Consider the following 21,075-nt stretch of genomic DNA (forward strand, 5'->3'; position numbering starts at 1 on the left):
TGCTTCATAAGTCTACACCAATAACATCCTTCGAATGTGTCTTAAAGTGACAGTAAGAATTATGATGAACTTGCATTAGGCCAGTAATGATATTTTGCAACATTGGTACAATGTGAGGGGGTGTGGTAGATATTGAATTTCTCTTCTTCTCTTCCTTAGTAACATCTCTGACTTTAGCTAGGCTTGTTGTCACCCAGTCCAAAGGTGACATTTCCAGTTCCCTTGCAGCCAGGTATGCTAGATTGACTCCTGGCTCCACTACTTTACCCCACCCCAAATCACACCCCGGCTATGTCCTCATCCTGGGCGGATTGTACTTGTTGTCCCTCGACTGTAACAGCGTGTGAGCAGAAGAGACAGTGTGCCAGTTTTGAGTCCAGACCTTAGGACACCTGGCCTGTTTCCACTTGCTCGTTTGTGCCTCTTTGTGCCATGAAAAAAACATGTCCTGTCTAGCCCACTGGTCCAGAGAAGATGAGAGACATGTGGGACAGAGTGACTGAGCTGACACACAGACCTGCTGTGAGAAGTGGAATCAGCCCAGCCACTGCAGCCTGAAGCAGAAGTGCCTAGCTGAGGCCAGCCTGGATGAGCTGAATCCCAGCCAACCTGCAGAAATGTGAGAATAAACGCTTAGAATTGTATGCCACTGAAATCTGGTGGTGGTTTGTTATGCAACAATAGCTAACAAATACATAGGGAGTAGCCAAGTGGAAGCGATATGTGGGACTCCTAGTCATGCTCTTCTCCTTCTCTTCAGTCTCTTCCACATTTGCTGTCTGGAATGTGGATATAATAGCTGGAGTACCAGCAGCCATATTGAACCATGAGGACAAGAACTACATTCTAGGGAGGGTGGAGCAGAGATCTGGAAGGAGCCTGGCTCCCTGAGGACTAGATAAAGCCACCAAATTAAACCTGGACCACCCAACTTTAGAATTCTTTTACTTGGAGGAGTATTAAATATGTCTTATTTAAGTTATTATTTAGGAGTTTTCCTGTTATATGAAGCCAGATAGAATCCTTACTGATACAGGTAATAAAATGAACTGAGATGAAGAGAAGGAGACCCAGGAAAGCACTGGGAAATGTGGGAGAGTTTAGTCTTACTTTGTTGGTGAGGAGAATTTCTGTGGCCTCTGACTCTGGAAAATATTCTAAAAGCGTTGGAAATGACCATTCCTGTTTTATGTAGATGGGCAGAGCCAATCTCAGGAATTGATGTGATATGTTGTTGCCTAAAGTAACTGGATCAGGTTCTCCCTGTTCAAAACCTCTCTCCCACCATACCATCCCATGGCCTGAAATTGCCCCAGTAGATATTCATTGCTTTGGGTCAACTGGCCTGCTCATGCAAGCTGTACTTTAATGAGGAATGCTTCATCTTTCCTGCCTCGGGGTGAGTGAGGGTGAAAGGATGCCTTCCTCCCGATTTTCCTGCAGAGTGATGGTGACAGTGTTGAGCACATGGGACTTCTACTAGGAATAAAGGATTGTTTTAAGGCCTGGGAAAGAAGACCGAGTGAGTGTTTTGTGAATAGCCCAGGGATGCTGGACAATAGAAGGAGCCTTTATGGAGGAAAGTTTGAAAGTTGATCAAGGGGATCATCTCTTCCCATACTTTTGGTTTCCTTGGTGAGGGACTTTCCTTAAGCACCCTGGCCTTTTACCCCAGTCCCTACTCTCTCCACTCCTTCTAGAGGAGAGGACAGCCATTGGTGTTTGTTTCTCAATGAGTTTTTTTTCACTTTCTTGCTTCTTTCAGATCAGTGGGAGCAGATGGCTATGCCAAGGTCCAGCCTGGAGGGACGGCAGATGGCCAGTCCATTTTGGCTTTCACATTAGGCTAGGCTCTTCCGACGTTGTCTCTACATTCATAAAGGCGATGTTTGGCCTCCTGCTAACTCTTTTATTTCTCGACTAGTAAGAACTCATTCAGGGAGAAGGGCTGCTCTTTATTGGCCTCCCACAAGACCTCAGCAAGGAGACTGAGTTCACAGGCTTCACCCTAGGAGAAGCAGTGTACTTAACAGTTAAGTGCACAGATTCTGCAGTCATAGTGCCTGGGTTTGAAGCTTGCCTCAGCCACTCATTTGGCAAATGGCTCAGTTTCCATATCTGTAAATTAGGTATAATAATCCCACCTACCTAATTGAGTTGTTTTGAGGAATAAACCCATGGAAAGCACTTAGAGCAGTAACCACTTAGAGCAGTAACCCACATGTAGTTACACGTGATAAGTGGAGCCATTATCATTCTGGTCAGGGTTGGGGCGAGGCTGCTTCGAGGGCCTGTTTAAGGGTAGTGTGTCTGCTCTTCCCTGGTCTATAGGAATGGACAACACGTGCTTACCTAACACAACATAACCCGGATATGTGCACACCTTGGTTCTCATCATCAGAAACTTGAAACTCATCCAAGATTATTGATGTTATGGATCAGGAGGGCTTCATCCAAAGAATTATGAGATGCCCTTATCTGTACATCTACCTATAGATTTTTCTGTCTGTCTTCCTACAGATTTACACCTAGCTATGTTCTAAAATGTATTTGAAGCTGCAAGACAGAAGGACGATAGTTAATTTATCAAAATATGGGTTCGTCTCATTTGGATGTCATTGAAGTTGATTGTAGTAATTGGATCAGAGAACACATTTTTCATACAGAATTCATATATTCATATAGAAAGAGAGATACATGCATGAATATATTCATTCAATCCCTCTTTATGGTTGCATGTGCATTTCAGGAAATGAAAACAACCAACCGCATCAGGCTTGCATAGTTCCAGACGACATTGGGGCTGCCAGGTTTGTGAAGGGAACCTGGGAGTTTTTGCACTCTCCTAGGCTCTGCAGCAAATTGGCACTGGTATTACTGTCCTAGGGCTGCCATAACACAGCACTGCAACCTGGAAGGCGTCAAACAACAGAAATGCAGCATCTCACAGTTCTGGAGGTTAGAATTCTGAAATCCAGGTGTTGGGAGGGCCACACTCCCTCCAAAGCCTCGGGGAGGATCCTCCCTTGAGTCTTCCAGCTTCTGGTGGCCTCGGCATTCCTTGGCTGGCAGCTGCAGCACTCCAATGTCTGCCTTCACTGTCACATGGCGTTCTCCCTGTTCTGTCTCTGTCTTCACATGGCATTCTCCTCTTCTCATAAGGACACCAGTCATTTTGAATTAGGGCTCACTAATGTCCTCATCTTAATTTGATTACATCTGCAAAAACTCAGTTTCCAAATAAGGTCACATTCATGGGTACTGGGGTTAGGCCTTCAACACACCTTTTTGGGGGACACAATCCAATCCATAACAGCACAATCCTCTCATTTTTGTGCAGTTTTACAAGGAAACTTGTTACATGTCCATAAATGTGAAGACAGTTGAAAGGCTGTTTGGACAAAGGAGAGTGGCTTAGTGGGGGGTCTGGAAGGCGGTAAGTGAGGTGGAGAGTTTCTCAGCCTTGGATCTGCCTCTAGCTTGTGGATTTAGTTTGGATACTCAAAAGAAGTCCTTCTTGCTCTTCTATGGGATCCGTGGCCCCACAGAGTCAGCAATGGAGCAGCTCTGGGGACCAGTGCGACAAGGCAGTCTGACTGTTGCCTTGGTGACTGCCAATGAGAAGTGCCAGTTCTCCCTGCTGCTTCCTAGGAGGGCATCCATCAGTTCATCCAGCAAAGATTTTCTGAGCTCCTAAAATGTGCACTGTTCTAGGTGGAGAGAGAGAGTGGTGAACAAGAAAGACAAAAATCCTACTCTTACGGGGCTTGCATTATGTTGAGGGAGACAGAATGAATGTCAACAACTAAATCATTATTTCAGATAGTAGTAAGCACTATAAAAAGTAAAGCGGAGTAAGGAGACAGCGACGGGGTGAAGCGAAGAGCTTCTGTAGGCGGGGTCTTCCTGAGGAGCTGCCAGCTGAGTGGAGATTGGAGTCATGTAAAAAGTGAACCATACAGAAATTTATGGAAAGAGGGTTCCAGGTAGAGGGAGCAGCAAGTGCAAACACCACGAGGAGAGCACGAACTTGGAGTGTTTGAGGAACAGCAGGAAGGTCAATCTGGAGGGAGTGGCGGGGAGAGCGGGGGGAGAGGAAGCTGGGGAGGCTGGCAGAGGCCTGTAAGATGTTTGGATTTTTTCAAAATATGATAGAAAAGTGCAAGGGGACTTTTGAGCAAGGGAACGTGATCTGATACATGTTTTAAACAGCAGACTATGATTGCTGGGGGTGGTGGTGACTAAACCGTGAGGAGCAAGGGTGGAGGCAGAGAGAACGACTGGTCCAGGGTAGCACCCAGGGAAGAGACGGTGATGGACTGGAGGAGGGTGCAAGTAGTGAGGGTGGTGAGAGGGGTTGATCTGGGATTTTTCTTTAAGGTGTACTGACAGGGCTTGGTGGCATAGACATGGGGGTACAGAGAAAGCAAGTCAAGGATGACCCTGGGTTATGTGGCTGGAGCACCTGGTGAAGGCTGGGGACGCCTCTTTAAAAGGAAGCAGGAAGTGAGTTTGGGGGGGGGGGAAAGCAAAAGTCCTCATCTGGCCATGTTACATTTTTTTTTCATCATCATTAAAGAAGTTTTTAAAAACCAGCTTCGTTAAGATAATTCATATACTGTACAAGTCGCCCATTCAAAGCGTGCAGTTCAATGGCTTTTAGTATGTTGTGAATATCTGTGCGAGTTTTGCATTCATCACCACAGTCAATCTTAGAACATTTTCATTTCCCCCAAAATAAACCCTGCCCTCATTAATGGTCATCTGCTAATCCTTTCTTCCCCTTCTCCCCAGCCCTAGGCAACCACTAATCTACTTTCTGTCTCTACAGATTTGCCTATATTCTGGACATTTCATCTAAATGAATCATACGATATGTGGTCCTTTGTGTCTGGCTTCTTTCACTCAGCATAATGTTTTCAAGGTTCATCCACGTTGTAGCACGTATCAGTACTTCATATCTCTTTATTGCTGAAAAACATTCCACTGTATAAATACACCACGTTTTATTTATCCATTCATCAGTTGATGGACATTTGGGCTGTTTCTGCTTTTTGGCTATTATGAACAATGCTGCTATGAATGTTTGTGTACAACTTAGTGTGTGGACATATGTCTTCATTTCTCTTGTGTATGTACCTAGGAGTAGAATTGCTGGATCATATGGTAACTTTATGTTTAACTCTTTGAAGAACCATTCTACATTCCCACTAGCAGTATAAGAGGGTTCTAATTTCTCCACTTCTTTGTCAACATTTATTATCTGTCTTTTTGATTTTAGCCATCCTAGTGGCTGTGAAGTGATATCTCATAGTTTTGATCTGCATTTCCCAGGTGGCTAATGATGTCGAGCATATTTTCATGTGTTGATTGGCTGTTTGTATATCTTCTTGGGGAAATGTCTATTGAGATCCTTTGCCCATTTTTAAATTGGCTTGTCTTTTACTATTGAGTGATAATAGTTTTAATAGATACAAGTCTCAATCAGATATACGACTTGCAAATTGTTTTCCTGTTCTGTGGGTTGTCTTTTCACTTCCTATGGTATCCTTTGAAGCACAAATGTTTTTATTTTGATGATGTGACCGTATTACATTTAAGACACCTAATAGGTAGTTGGGTATGTAAGCCTGGGGTTCAAAGGAGAGGCTGGAGCTGTACATGCATATTTGAGAATCATCCATGTATAGACAGTAGTTACAGCCATGAGGCTGGATGGAAACACATAGGAGCGAGTGTGGCTGGAAGAGAAGAGGGCTGCGAGCTGAGCTCTGAGGCTCTCCGGCATTTATGAGTCAGGAAGAAGAGGCAGAGGGATGACCGAAGGAAGCTCCTGGCTTCTGGAGAACATGGAAGGAGGCTGTTTAGAAGAGCAAGGTGGATTTGGGATATGGCATCGGGTAAACCAGTGTCATTGCTGCTTCCTCTGAGCTCAGGTCACATTGCGTATCCCAGCATCACACAGCCATGTGGTCCCTTCGGTGCCGCTACAGAAATCTGCTTGACCGATTCCACGAAGGTTACCTTAGCCTAACAGGTTGACACACTCAAAATCCCCACTTAGGAAATGCACCTACAGGAGGAGATGGAAGTACTTCGTTATCTAGGAAGATTTATGACCTTCTTGAGATTAACTCTTGTTACCGTTAATGGATGTGACGCTGCGAAGCTTTGACAGAACATGTGTCTTGCTTTATTTTTTAATGGAACACACTAAAAGCCCCATCCCACAGGACCAACTAATTACACAGAGACTTTAAGATAGAGACGTCAGAGGGTCTTACCCAGACCACCTTTCCTCTTGTTGGGGTCACTGCAGCTGCTAGGGATTCCGGGATTTCTGAGATCAATAAAAGGGCCTTTGAAACAATCATTCAAAGCCACTGAAGGCTGCTCCTGCCGAGGTGTATTTAAAAACTGCAGAGGAGAGATGGGGCGTGGCTCTCACAACACAACATGGTTTATGAGTGTCCTCGTTCACATGGCCCAACTAAACTTGGGGAATCCTATTTTCTGCAAGATGTGTGATTTTATGTTAGCTTTAAATGTAACATGTTCCAGTGGAAGGGAAAAGTCCTGCCTCTGTAATGAAAACACTGAGTCAAGGCAGACAGACCCCCTCTGGGCTCAAGCTGAATCCTAGGAGAGTTGGAGAGTCAGGTGAGCCTTGACATCAGTTTACCTCTTCATCTTTCAGCTCAACCTCTGGAGCACACAATGCGCTTCTTTGTTGGCTTCCTTTCTTCTGCCTCAGCTGTCAGGAGCTGGAATTTACCTGCTTGTTCACTTTCTTTTTCAGATGCCAAGGGCCCACACATATGTAGAGGGCAAGCGGGACAGTGGCTTGCATACAGAAATATCCAGAAAAATAGGGCAGAGACCAGAAGAGCATGCAGATAAAACCGTCTCTCCCAATAAGCTGCACTGCTAGTTTGGTGACCTTCAATGGGGGCTCCTGGGGTCAGAGTCATGTAGGGGTTAGGAATATGGGACTTGAGAGGGGGTGCAAGCAGTGAGAAGGGCAGATCCTTATTCCGGAAAAGGATTCTGGAACGTTGGAGTTGGTTCCCAGGAAATGAGGGAGGGCTGTTGGGAGAAGTTTCGCTTTCCTCCTCCGCCATCACTGTTGAGGGTATGGAAGGGGTGCGGTGGGCTCTGAGAGAGGGGCCCCCAGTGAGCGAGCTGGAGAGCTTTAAATCATGGGGGGCTCATTTGATATAAATCACAGGTTCTGTCATCTCTGATTTCAAGACTGCATCCTACATAGATGGAAGTGCGACAAACCTGGGAGATCTTTATAGGGAATGCCCGGGGTCCCCAAGGGGGTCACACAGAGGGCGGAGGAGTTCTCTTTTTGTCCACAGCCCAAAACATAGCCCAGCTTTTCTCTTCAGGGAATGGTGTTGGGGTGGAGAGAGGGTCCCAGAGGAACTGCGGGAGAGGCCAATATATGACTGTGAAAAGGGAGTAGGGCTTTTGACAAAACCATCAAGAAAGTCACCTAAGAAAAAAAAATAGTTAGGAATTTCCCCTATGTGGCAGCATTTGCCCTGCAGAACCGGAAGGTTTGCAAATAGACTACCCCAACCCCCGCCCGTATCTCGCTCTGGCTCGGGGGACTCTTCTTCCGCATCCCCTGCCTCAGTGCCCTCTCCCTGCACCCCCAAAGCGTGTACCCAGTCAGAGGGGTCCCCCAGAGAGAGGAGACAGAAGGTACAGGTGGCGAACCGGCACTCAGCCCTCATCCCCCTCACGTCCCCACTCACCCCTCCCCACCCAGTTGCCTGAGCAAATCTCGAGTAATTGTTTTCCGGGGAGGGGCTGGGCGCGCTCCGTGGCGCCGCCTCGGTCAGGGTTCCCCCAGGAGAAAAACCCATCCGCGAGGGCTCGGCGGTTCTTCGTCTCTGCCGGGATGAACTGTGGCAACTTCGGCAGCCCCCACCGCGGCGCCGAGGCAGAGACGGCGACGGTGGCGAGGCCAGCTCGGCTGGGCTGGAGCGCGTGAAGCCGAGGGGTGGCCTTGCGCCTCCCGCTCCTCCCTTTTCGCCGCGGGTCCCAGGACTCCAGCTCCGGTGCTCCGGGTAGGAGCGGCTGCTGCACCTGCCGCCCGGATCCTAGCAGCTCCGCGGGCGAAGAAGGAGAAGCGGATCCCAGCGCCGAGCGCAACCTGCCGGAGTGGCCGAGCCCCGCGCTCCGGCCCCAGCTCCGAGGCGAGCGCAGCCGCAGCGGGGGCCCGGGCCGGAGCCGGGCGCCGCCGCCCGCGGTGGGGGGCGGGCTGGGGGCGGGGCGGCCGGGGCCGCCTTCCCGGGCGCGATCCCCGAGCGCAGCACCCGGCGCTGCCGAGCCATCTCCCCCGCCGCCCTCTAGCAAGTTTGGCCGCTGCGAGCCCGGCGCGTCTCGAGATCCAGGCGCATTGGTTTCCCCCTGGCTTCCGCGCGCCCCGTTTGGAGGGGCTCCTCGGGAGCGATGCCGATGGATGTGATTTTAGTTGTGTGGTTCTGTGTGTGCACCGCCAGGACAGGTAAGCACGTCTGGGGCGGTCGGAGGGATCCAGGAGAAGGGGGAGCCCCGCGGCTGTGCCCAGCGCCTACATAGGCGTCGGGAGACCTGGAGCCGAGCTCCGCGCTGGTCCGGGGAAGGGCGGTGCAGCGCGGATGGGTCCCTCGGATCTCTCAGCCCTGCTCCAGGTGAAAGGGTGAGAAGTGGGACCCGCAGGCTGGAAGATGCCCCCGATGAGTGTGCCCCCTTCCCGGCGGACACGGCCTGCCAGATGCAGGAGTGAGGGGCGCGGCCGAGCGGGCGCACCCTCCTGCTGCTGGTAACCGGCTTCCGGGTCGAAACGCGCAGCAGGGCTGGCCCGCGAGCCCCACACCCCCGAACTTGAACGGTGCGGTGGAAACCGCTCTCCCGGCGCCCGGCCGGGCCGGGAAGGGGCAGCCGCAAGAGTGGCACCCGCAGAGAGAGCGCTTCCGGCCGGGGGGCGCTGCCGGGGCCCGGGAGGGCGCGGCGCAGGGCGTGGGCTGCGGGCGAACCCCGGGATTCCGCGATCTCTTCTCGTCCCCTCCTGACTATCCCCAGGGGAACTCCAGGAGTATTCTCTACCCCACTCCCCGCCCCCAAGGGCTAGACGAACAGTTATTCGGGGGGATTGGAGCCGTGGAGACAATCTGGGAAGATTTTCTCAAGGTCCAAACCAGTTTCCCCTGGCTGTAATTGCAGGTAGGGCGTGTGGAGGAGAGCAAGGATCACTGGCGTCATTTTCTGAAGTCCTCACTTGGTTCTCCCTCCAGAGACGCAGTTGTGGGGACTCTAAGCGTACCACCTTCCTTCAGCTTCCACTCGCCCCCAGCACCCATGTCTCAGCCTCCCTCTCCAAGGGGCTATTAGTAGACGTGGGAGGGTGAGGGTGGGTGGGGTGGAATAGGAAACTGGCTCTCTGAGACTCAGTGAGGGAGCGTCGCGAGTTTTTATTCGTACGCTAGCTAGCCAGCCTCAGTACGCACTCCCGACTCTGCCCCCCAGAATCGGTGTGTAGTCATTTCCTCTCCTCTTCCTTTATCTTTTCCTCGTTTACTGGTCTCATTTCCCTTCTCTAGAGGCATAGCCGCCTTCGCAGGCTAGGCAGCAAGTTTATCCGGAGAGGCTGGGAGCGTGCGGGGCCTGGGTTGGCTCAAAAGTTCCCGCTTGCGCCCCAGGCGCCCGGCTTTGCAGGTTAGCCCGCCCCAGGATACAAGACTTGGCGTCCAGGAGCTTCCTGCTGGCCCTCCCCGTTTCCCAAGACTGAGCAGGCAGCAGCTTTCCTTTTGCTTAATGGAAGAGCTTGGGTGTGGACCTCTCCAGGGACAAAAGGAATCCCCATCCCTTTCTTATCTCCATCCGAGCTTCCCAAGCTGGGGAGACACCAAAGCTCAGTCTAGCCTAGAATAGTTGCCTCTTGAGTTCAGGCCCATCGGGATGGGTTGGTCTTTTAAAATCAAGAACACGTTGGGAGAAACGCGCCCCGGAAGACAGGACAGGCGAGGCTAGAGCAAAAAGTGGACTACCAGCCCCGCGCACGGAGAATCTGCTCCTGGTGAGCATCTTGCAGAGGAACCAAAGAGAGAGAAACCGGATGCGGGAGAGGGCAGCCTATCGGTCATTTCATGTCCTGAAGTGCACATCATGCCTGAATATGCCTAAATCCTTTGTTCTCATTACCCCTTTGAAAAGTCGGCAGAAAGTGCCTTCATCCAGGAGTGGGCTGTGTCTCCAGGGTGCCTTGCTTCTGGAGATCTTTAAGAACAGGATCTTTTCCCCTTCCCCACACCAAGCGCCTTTAAATCTTGTAAAAATTCTGTTGTAGGGAAGATTCATTCATGTATTTATTCATTCATTCAACAAACAGTTGAGTGTCTTGCTGGGTGCCAGGATTGCTTATGCAAAGAGGAAGGGCCTTGGTCCTTGACTTCCAGAATTTACAACTTAGCTGAGGATCTAGAGAGAAACTGGGAAGCATTTTTAGTCTACAGCTTGATGGGGAGTGCCAGGGGGGTGGGGTGGGGGGGAGAGGAGGGAGTATAAGAAGTTTGTGTTAAGGAAACACAGAGGAGGCACAGTAGGGGTGGATTCTGGGGGTGGGGGAGTGTTGGTGGTCAGGGAAGGCTTTAATCAGGAGGTGACCTCTTGAGAGTTGTGACCTGAAGGCTTTGTAGGGAGTTTTCCAGGTGGACAAGGTGGAGAAAGCGTTCCCGGCAGAGGGCGCAGCTTGTGCAAAGGCAGGGAAGCAGGGAAGGATCTGCCCCATTGGCTGTGGCAGCTGCTCAGGGAGCTTGGGTTTTCCATCACCTGGCACCACTTGAACGCCAGAGGCCAAATATTTCTTCTACAGAAATTATCAGAAGAATCAGAGAGACGGAGGAGTTATATCTCAGTTCTCTCACTTACGGTTTCTTGAAGCTTGAAGGGGTATGATCAGCAGCTTTCTGGGGACAGCCTCTTTGATTTCACCCAGGAACCGTCATCCCTACCTCACACGTCCCTCCTCTTAGGTAGCAGAGGCGGCTCGTGATTAGTTTATCAGGATCCAAACAGCCGCTTGGAAAGTGTATTTGTCAGGTGGGACAATTGTTGTCTGGGCTGTTAACAGTCCAAGATGAAAAAAACATGTGGTTCACTTAGTGAGCTGCTCAGATATCACCGCCTTGTAATGGAAATGAATAGATGATATCAGGCACATTTTAATTAAAGCAGCACTGCACTGCAGTAGCAGTTACATAGGAAGAGATCTAATGATAGGTGTCACAGGAAGCTGCTTAAATCGCTCATTGTTCAGAGAACTTGTTTTAGAGAGTAAAGTGGAGACAAGATAGGAGGTGCTATTCTCTGGTTCTTGTTATTTCTGGGTGAAAAATAGTATCTGGGATTTCCAGGTGTATTACTAGTAAGGAAAATTTAGAAGGCTACAATAACACATTATGCCCGTGAGTTTTCTCCAATGACTTGGAAACGTGAATAATATAAAACTCACTGATTTCTCCTCTATCGCTTTCCAGTTTGTTTTGGTCACCAGGGCAGGGGCGGAGGGAGCCCCTGGGACCAAGTGAGTGCCTTTTGCTGCCGCCTGCTGGGGTGGAGAGCTTTTCTTTTTGAAGCACCTCCCAGGCTCTTCATTAACTGTGGATTGAATAATAGAGCTGTGAACACAGCCCCTAGCCTCCAGTGATCATGTGAAATATTGGCTGACTTGGAACAGGCATAGAGCATATTCTTCAAGGATATTGCTTTTGGGGTATTAAGAACCTGTGTAGGAGTCTAGGGGCCCAAATCTGATCAAGCGGTTGTGAAATCCTGCTTTTACATGAGGTCTTAGAGCATCTCTCCAGTGTCATATTCCCCTGTGTGGACCAGGGGACACCAGCCGCCATCATGGACAATGAGCTGGATTCGATTTGAAGTGAGCCAGACCCAGGGGGATGTTCCTGGGAGCTTAGGCCTGGGACCCTGAAGGTAACTGAGTGGGCTTTGGGCTTGAGCACTCCCTGGGCAGGGCTGAGGAGGGGACAGCAGCAGGCGTCCTGGGAGATGAGGGTGGAGGTTCTGAATCCCAGAGCCAGGCCTCAAGTGCCTTGACACGCTGCCTTCCAGGGTTTAAAAAATGTTTCTTCCCCAGAAGCTTTTTATCCTGTTTCATTCCAATTCCCAGCTGCAGCCATTTGTAGAGCAGTTATGGCCCAAGTAGAAAACTTGAATAGAGTTTCCTTGGAAAGGGCAGGAGCTCCACGCTTGGACAAGAAGCAGAAACATTAAAATAAAAAAAACTATTTTTATGGAACCAAGACTCTCATACTGCATAAGGTTCAGGAGAGGCCATGTAAATGCTATCTTATTAATAGATTTTATGATTCCTTAGGCAGTGTGCAAAGTGCTGTCTTTTACACATCTTGCTGTTGGCACAAGGCATTTTCATCCCGAAGGGGACCAGTTAAAGGGAGATGAGAAAACTGTATCTGGAAGCCTAATTGACTTCTCTTGTTCTGTTTTTATGGGATGTTTTCATAACAAGAGCAGTACAGTTATCTTAAAGCCAGGGGAGCCCCTTCACCTGTGAGTTGTAGGGGGAAGAGAGAATAGTGATTTAATATATTGATTTCACAAAGCACAGTCAGAGTGAGGTGCCTTTCTAGGTCAGTTGGACGTGTGGAGGGGTTGGGAGCAGTGGGGCCATCTGTACCTTTTGTACGATTCTAGTGGAGTTGAAGACCAGAGGGCTGGAATGGTGTGGAGAGCTGGTCTGAAGAAAGACAGATACAGCAAACCCCAGCTGGGAACCAGTTAGATGCTAGGAGCTTTCACGTAGTTATCACTGAAACCTCATGAGGCTGGGAGGCAGCTATTATCATCCCCATTTTATGGATGGGAGAACTGAGGCTTGGAGAAGTGAAGTGATTTTTCCAAGGGCACAGAGTTAGTAGGCGGAAGAGACAGGACTGAAACTGGCTCTTCGTTTAGTGTTGTTTCCACAACACTCTCTGGATTGGGGGTGCTGTGTTCTCATTTGAGGATGAGGATCCAAGGGCACCACTGGGTGTTCTGCTGGTTCTACAGAATCTGTTTGGGTGCCTCTTAGGCTTGTCCGGTTGCAGAGCTCCTAGTCGGGGAGATTCGGGCATTTTAAGGATGACCATCATAGTGGGTCTTTAGTCCCTGCATTGGCAGCTACTGCCACAGTAGTATTGCATAACAAACCACCTAAAACTCAGTGGCTTAAAACAACATTAATTTTGGTTCACGTGTCTGTAGATTGGCTTGGTGTTGGCTCATCTTGGCCAGGTTTGGCTGGGCGTGGTCCCAAACTCAGGTACGGTGTCAGCTCCATGTGTCTCAGTCTCCCTGGACCCATGGACCAGCAACCAGCAGGCCGTGTTCTTCTCATCGTGATGCAGAGGTACAGGAGACCAAGCCCCCCACACAAGCACATTCAAGCCTCTGCTTGTGTAACGTTGCTAACATCTCAATGACTGAAAAAGTTACCTGGCCAGGCTCAAAGTCCAGGGCTGGGGATGTTTACTCCCACTCTAGTGGAAGGAACTGCAAAGCTACACAACAAAGGGTGTGGATATGGGAGAGGTAACGATTTGAAGCCAATAATTCAGTCAACCACAGTCCTTTTAGAAAATTTCCTTTGCCCAAATGCTATCCTGTCCTCTTGGGTATCCTTGGAAATGCATATTGCTCTGAGGTCACTGCACATCATGATCGGGCAATGATCAAACCAATGATCGGGCATCCACTCATCAGTTAATTAATTGGCTCCCAAGTTCAGGGCCTGCCATATGTCAGGCCCTGTGCAAGGCACTGGGGCTGTAACGATGCCTCCTGCCTCTTGCGTCCAGCTAAGGGCACTTTCCCCACACCACTTTCCAAATTCCTGGCCAGAGGAAGACCAGCGTGGAGGTCCTCTGGGATCACTCTTGATTTAATTTCTGCCATACAGGTGTAGAACACTATAGATCAAACTGAAATATTAGTTCCTTTCCTGCCTTTTCAAGGTGATCACAGAACTGCTGGTTTCTGAGCTCACTTGGAGAAAAACATCACCAGTCTCATCAAGAGGCTCGTGGTGCTATGACTTGGGCTGACAGGTGCCCATTAGCTCAGTACTGCTTTGCACAGACTTCGATCAGTCTTTGTGAGTTGAGTCTGTGTGAGGGATGAGCAGTGTCAGGCAGGTAGGATGGAAACTTACGTGAGATCACGCTGTAAATCAGAGCATGTCCCACTCCTCCTCTCCTTAAACACGCACAGTAAAGCCCTCCGATGATATCCTCTTGCAGTTAGAGTAGTGTCCAGCTCCTTGCTGCGGCTCGCAAGGCAGGGCCTACTCTTTGCCTCATTTTCTACCCCCCCGGGCCCCGCCCACTCTGCTCCAGCCACGCAAGCCTTTTCTCCGTTCCTCGAACACAACAATTTTGTTCCTGCTCTGCATTTTCTGTTCTCTAAACCTGGAAAGCTTTCCCTCCAGGTCTTCCCACCACCGGCTCCTTCCAGTCATTCAGGTTTCAGCTCAGAAGAACCTTTCCAGACCATCCTTTCTAAAGCCTCCACCCAGATTGCTTTCTATCCTATTACTCTGTTTTATTTTCTTCACAGCATTCATTGCCATCTCGAATTACCTTATTTATCTGTTTATTGTTGGCCTTCCTCTAACGTGCTCGTTCCTCATCTGAGTGCGTGCTCAGGGAGGACGTCTCCAGTGCCCAGCACTGTGTGTGCTGCGTAGTAAGCACCCAGCAATACCTGCTGAAAAAGTACTGAACGAATGAATGAATGAATGGAAGGAAAGACGGGCTGTCTTTGGGTAAACTGGCCTCATAACTGGCTGCATTTGCAAGGCGAAAACTTAAACCTTCAGTTTAGAGAACGAGGGGAAGCCTGATAAACACTGAGAAGGCAGATATGTGCACTGTGTCTTTAATTTTACCTCCTGTTGGTCTTGGCGATGACAGGCTTCAGCTCCTAAGAGCCTTCCCTGAGCAACCTTCTGTCCTCAGAAGCCCAGATTGCTAGAGCAGTCCCTGTTCTGTAACAGGAAAAGAGTAAGAAGAGGGTAGATTTCCTTCCCCAAATCTGTGGGGTCGGGGTGCAGGTGGGAGGACGGATGAGGTTGTAATAGCTCATGATGCTCTGATGAATGTTGGCTCAGTCTCCCTGGGACAAATGGGGTGCAAGCTCTCCAGATCTTGCCTCAGCGCCTGCGTTACCATCAGACCCAAGTTGACAGCTGTTGCTGATTAAAGCATTTCCAACTGTGCAGTCAGAATTGCACTATTGAGATGCTAAGTGTAGAGAGACACAGCCTTTATGAGAGGCTTAAACGCAGTCCCTTAGAGTGATCATCAGCCTTATTAATACATATGTAATTGGAAGTCACTTTGCCATCATGAGTGAATCGTGCTGCAGAACGCCCCCTGGGCGAGAGGCAGCCTCAGGGGTTGCCTTTCTCAGACAAGGCAACGGAGGGCCCAGGGCCATGTTGCTCTGCATGGAGGTTCTCCAACAGAATTGTCAGGGTATCTTGCTTTCCATTCAGGAATCCCCTGGGGTGGAAACATACATCTGTTGTTCCAGGGATTCTCTTTTTTGGCTGACCCCTCCGCCACCCTTCTCCACCAGGAACAGTCCCTCTCCATCGCTTCCTCTTTATCACAGGCGGTTGTGCCGGATTGATAGAGAGCGCTCTGCAGAGGTGTTCACTGCTGATGGTGGTGTCAGATTTTGCTACTGCATCCATCTCTGGAGCAGGTAGATCAGGGCCACAATCCTGTATCCACGGTCCTCAGGTAGCAAAAAGCTGGGAAACCCAAAGTTTCTTCATAACTCACCTGACAGCAAAACCTACCCTGAGTTGAACTCATTTGGTGGCAAAACTTGACCTCAACAGATATGAGGCTATTTATAGTCTTTGTTTAGCCAATTAGAGGAAAATACCACACTTTTTGCTCCAGAAATATTGTCTTTGATTATGGGGTGCTGATTCAGACTTTGCTGAGGGTGTTACATAAAAAGTAGTGTATAGGCCACCTTATCTTTATAATGTGTGATACATTCTGAAGCTGAAATACGTTTGGCCCTGAGGGTTTTGGATAAGAGATTGTCAATCTGCAATGAATGGGGAGTGGGGGTGGAGGAAGGGACAAAGAAACCACAGTCTCCGTGGGGTGATGGAGCCAAGACTTACTTCCTTTTCCTACCAGGGGGAGAGCATCTCTGAGCTCTCTACCACTCCTGGCTTCTGCAAATTCTGTTCCTGTGGCTGCCAGCAGTCTGCCTTTTAAGCCAAGACAGCTCTTTGTTCCTTTTCAGTGATGGGCTTTGGGATGGACCCCGACCTTCAGATGGACATTATCACCGAGCTCGACCTCGTGAACACCACCCTTGGAGTCACTCAGGTGTCCGGACTGCACAATGCCAGCAAAGCGTTTTTGTTTCAAGGTAAAGGCGCTTCCTCCTTTGTGTGGGGGCAGAGCTTGAGGAGGAGGGTCTGTCTGGAGAGTGTTCATCTGGCCTGTGTTTGTCAGGGGATCATCTCTGCTACTTCTCTTCTCTTATTGTCATGAGGAATGTTCAGAAATGCTGAAGGTGTCCAGAAATTTGGGGGATGTTCTGAGGGTGTGAAGGGGGCACTAAAAGGCATGGTGGTGAAATATTTGGTTTTTCAGTGACATATTTCCCTGGGAATTTTGGAGGAAATCTAAAGTGGAATGAATTTTTAAAGTCATTGAAAGCCATTGGCCAGCCATATTATTTTGACAGGATAATTTTTCAACTACTATCTATATCTTTACCTATACCTGCACCTATTCACACCTATTCCTGTTCCTATATCTATATCTCTCATTTAATGTGTAGACCATGAGCACAGAGGATATTTTATGGCTGCATTCTCTTAGGGGTGCAGCTTAGTTGGTTCTGCCCACTATAAACTTGACTACAGTCCCTTAAATCATTCAACAAGCATTCATAAAGGCAGTATAGTGTGCTTCTTAAAAGCATGGGCTCTGGAGCCCTACTGCCTGGGATCAAATTCCAACCCTGCCACTTATTGGCTTTGAGACTTTGGGCAATTATTTAGCCTGGCTCTGCCTGTGTTCTCATATGAAATAATAGTACCTACCTCATGGGGCTGTTATAGGATTAGAGGAGCTAATCCATTAAAGTGGTTAAAACAGTGCCTGATACGTAGTAAATCCTCAGTAAGTACTAGCTGTTATTGGAGAACTCCTACTATGTACAAGGCAACATGCTAATAGTAGGGTTACCAGTAAGAGTAAATAAAATATAGTAAGGGAAACAGTAATTACACAGGAATTATTGATTACAATTGCTATACTCACAATTAAGGGGAGGGAGGGTGCCAAATAAGAATATACAGGGAGATCTGATTTAATGGGGGTGGGGAGATATGGTGGTCAGGGAAAGGCTACCCTGAAAAAGTGATGTGTCAGTAGAGACTTGAAAAATAGTGTAAAGCCTTATGTAGGAAGGGAAGGGTGCTCCGAGCTTTCTGGGCAGAGGAAATAGCATGTATGAAGGTCTTAAGGCAGAAACAAACAGGAAGACGACTAGCCTGGCTGAAAGTAGTGAGTGGCTGGAGAGGTAGGCAGGGGTGAGGTCACATTGGACCCTGTAGGCAGAACTGATATTTAGCTGGTATCCATGGGTTTGGGTGTACTGATGATTTATGGCCAGTGTCCGTTCTGGTAGGCAGGTGGCCCTGCACCCGTTGTTAACTATTGTAAATATTACCCTGCCTGTAGGCCACATAAGTAGCTTTGTACTTTACTCTCAGAGCAGTGGGGGCCTTGTGGAGGCTGAAGCAGGGGAGTGGCCTGATCAGATGTGGTGGTCTGGCAACCTGGATATTCCTCTATGAAAATGCCTGGCAGGGTTCTTTTAGCTCAGTCTTTTATGGAGATAACAAAAGGATTATTTTAGAATGACTGAACCAACATTCTGGGATGAGATTTACATATTTACTGTGCAGATAACTTAAGCCTTGTAAATTATATATAGTAAATCTGCAGATATTATATGATGATATATAACAAGACTATGGGTATGTTAATTTCCACTTACTCTTACTAACGAATTGGTGAAGTATGTAAGCTGGGAATGGTAAGAGAATACAGATTGGATTACTTTTCTCTTTGCATTGTGCAAGGTGTGCTCAGTTACTGGTGAGAGGCCATGCCATTCTTGATCTGAGCAACGCTGACACTTTGTCAACAGAGTTGCTATGGAAGCCTGGCTCATCTACAGATGAAAGAAAACCATGAATCATGCCTATCTAGATACCCCTACATTTCTAGGGCCAAGTATTGTGCATGGCCCATAATAGGTGATAAATAAACATTTTGAATTGAATTAAAATTTCCTCTGTCCAATGTGCGCTATAAAAGGCTTGTTGCCTGCTTTGCACACTATTCATTCACTCATTTATTTATTCCAAAGTGTGGGCGTCCTGGGCTAGAACTCTGCTGTCTGATTTGTGTGTTCTCTGCTTTGGCAACTGCCTCTGGGATGTCTCCTAGGCTCCAACAACAGGGAGGGATTTCAGCTTCTTTGGTGGGAAGAGTAACTTCATTATGGGAGTTTAACTGAGGAGGGCTTTCCCATATAAGGACCCTTGTGATTACATTGGGCCCACCCAGATAATCCAGGATAATCTCTCCATCTCAGGATCTATAATTTTGTCACATCTGCAAAGTCCTTTTTGCCATGTAAGGTAACATATTCACAAATTCTGGCAAGTAGAGCATGGATGTCTTTGGAGTGCTATTATTCTGCTTACCACAAAGTCTGCCCTCTGGCCCCAAAGACTCATGTCTGTCCCACATACAGTATACATTCACCCCATCCCAATATCTCCAAAAGTCTCAACCCATTATAGCATCAGCTGAAAGTCCAAAATCTTGTCTAATCTCATCTGCTGAAAAATTCCAAATCTCATTACCTGAAGAGTGTAAATCAGATATGAGTGGGACTCTGGATATTATCCATTTTGGGGCAAAATTCCTCTCCATCTGTGGATCTGTGAAACTAGAAAACAAGCAATCTGCTTCCAAAATGCAATAGTGGGACAGGTATAGAATGCCAGTTACAGAGATTCCTGTACAAAAGGAAGGGAATGGAAAGAAGAAAGGGGTCACCAGTCCCAAGAAATTTTGAAATCCAGCAAGGTAAACTCCATTGGGTTTTAGGGCCTGGGAATAACCCTCTGTGTTCCTTGGCTCTGCTCTCTGGGCTTGTGACTTATTCCTCTGAGTATTCTTTTTCATGAAGAGTAGCATGTGTTTGTGGTTGAGTAGTTTTATCAGCCTGTTTCCTGCCTATAGAATTTTGGGAGTCTGTCAGCCTTCTTTCATTTCATCCTCTCTCTGTCCCCTTCAGTCCAAGTTGGCAGTGTTTCTGCTGGTATAACATTCTCGAGAACCTGGAAGCCCGGAGGATCTCATGTCCATTAGACAAGAGGCTCCTCCACAGATCTTTCCTAGCTAATCCTATCTCTCTTCCTGACTCCTGCTGAGATGGCTGAGGGAATCCATGAATCTCAATCAAAGAGCCCTCTGTGTTATTGAATATTCCGACCCTTTGATCCTTCAGATGCAGTAGCAAAAGGTGGTTCAACCACATCTTTGGCTTTCTCTCCAGAGTAGAGTTTCCTGACAGTGAATCTCCTAATCTTATTGTTTTTTGCAATCTGGATAGGCTGAGAATTCTCCAAATCATCAAGTTCTGGTTCCTTTTTGCCTAACAGCTCTTCCCTCAATCTCTCTCTTTCCTCTCACATTTTACTGTAAGCAGCAAGGAGAAACCAGGCTGCACCTTCAACATTTTTCTTGGAAATCTCCTCAGCTAAATGTCCAAGTTCATCTTTTACAAATTTTGCTTTCCCCATAACTACAGGACACAATTCAGCAAAGCTTTATGCCACTGTGTAACAAGGATCTTCTGTCTTCTGGTTTCTAATAATATGTTTCTCATTTCCTTCTTAGCCCTCACTGGCAGTATTTTTAATGTCCATATTTCTACTATCAGTCTGTTCACAATGACTTAAGTATTCTCCAAGACAATATAGGTTTTCTCTACCATGCTCTTTACTTCATTCTGAGTCCTCACTAACAGAGTCCTTAACATCTATATTTCTACTAACAGTCCGTTTAAGGCAGTCCAGGCTTTTTCTACCATACTTCTCAAAATTTTTCCAGCCTCTGCTCATTACTCAATATTAAAGTCACTTCCACATTTTTAGCTATTTGTTACAGCAGTACTCTACTTCCAGGTACCAAAATCTGTATTAGTTTCCTATTGCTGCTGTAACAAATTACCATAAATTTAGTGGCTTAAAACAAAACAAATTTATTTATTATCTTACAGTTCTGGCAATCAGAAGTCCAAAATGAGCTTTATGAGGCTAAAATCGTTGGCAGAGCTATGTTCCTTTGGAGCATCTATAGGATAATCAATCTGTTGCCTTTTCTAGCTTCCAGAGGCTGCTACATTCCTTGGCTCGTGGCTGCATCACTTCAAGCTCTGCTTCTGTTGTCGAATTTCCCTTTCTCTCTCTGCTTCTGTAGTCATATTGTCTTCTCTGACATTGACTCTCCTGCCCTCTTTTCTCACTTAAAAGGACCCTCGTGGTTACACTGGGCCCATCTGGATAATCCAGGATAATCTCATCTCAAGATCCATAACTTAGTCTCATCTGCAAATCTCTTTTGCCACATAAGGTAACATATTTATAGGTTTTGGGATTAAGATGCAGACATCTTTTGCGGGGAGGGGATATAACATTGTCTACCATAGAGTGGTCACCCACTCTTGGGTAGAAATATGAACAATGTGGTGTTTTCAGTGTACTCCAAATAAGTTCTCCTTCCTAGTGCAGCACTGTCGAATAGAAATATAAGTGAGCCATATCTGTAATTTCAATTTTCATAGTAGCCATATTAAACAAGTAAAAAGAAACATGAAATTAATTTTAATTATGTATTTTATTTAACCCAATATATAAAAAGTATATTTCAACATTTGGTC

At 47.6% G+C, this 21,075-nt stretch overlaps 1 protein-coding gene across 3 annotated transcripts in view; it reads left to right on the forward strand.

Annotated features, from left to right (window-relative positions):
- Window positions 1–8,037: 8,037 nt before the first annotated feature.
- NELL1 (neural EGFL like 1) overlaps window positions 8,038–21,075 on the forward strand; it is a 778,808-nt gene continuing 765,770 nt past the window's right edge. For all 3 annotated transcript variants that reach the window (XM_058546145.1, XM_058546147.1, XM_058546146.1), the window contains exons 1-2: window positions 8,038–8,521; window positions 16,342–16,470. In XM_058546145.1, the coding sequence (XP_058402128.1) occupies window positions 8,467–8,521; window positions 16,342–16,470 (184 nt within the window). In that variant the 5' untranslated portion in view covers window positions 8,038–8,466. The remainder of the gene's footprint in view (window positions 8,522–16,341; window positions 16,471–21,075) is intronic.

This window comes from Diceros bicornis, chromosome 7 (assembly GCF_020826845.1).
Source record: "Diceros bicornis minor isolate mBicDic1 chromosome 7, mDicBic1.mat.cur, whole genome shotgun sequence".
Taxonomy (NCBI): Eukaryota; Metazoa; Chordata; class Mammalia; order Perissodactyla; family Rhinocerotidae; genus Diceros; species Diceros bicornis.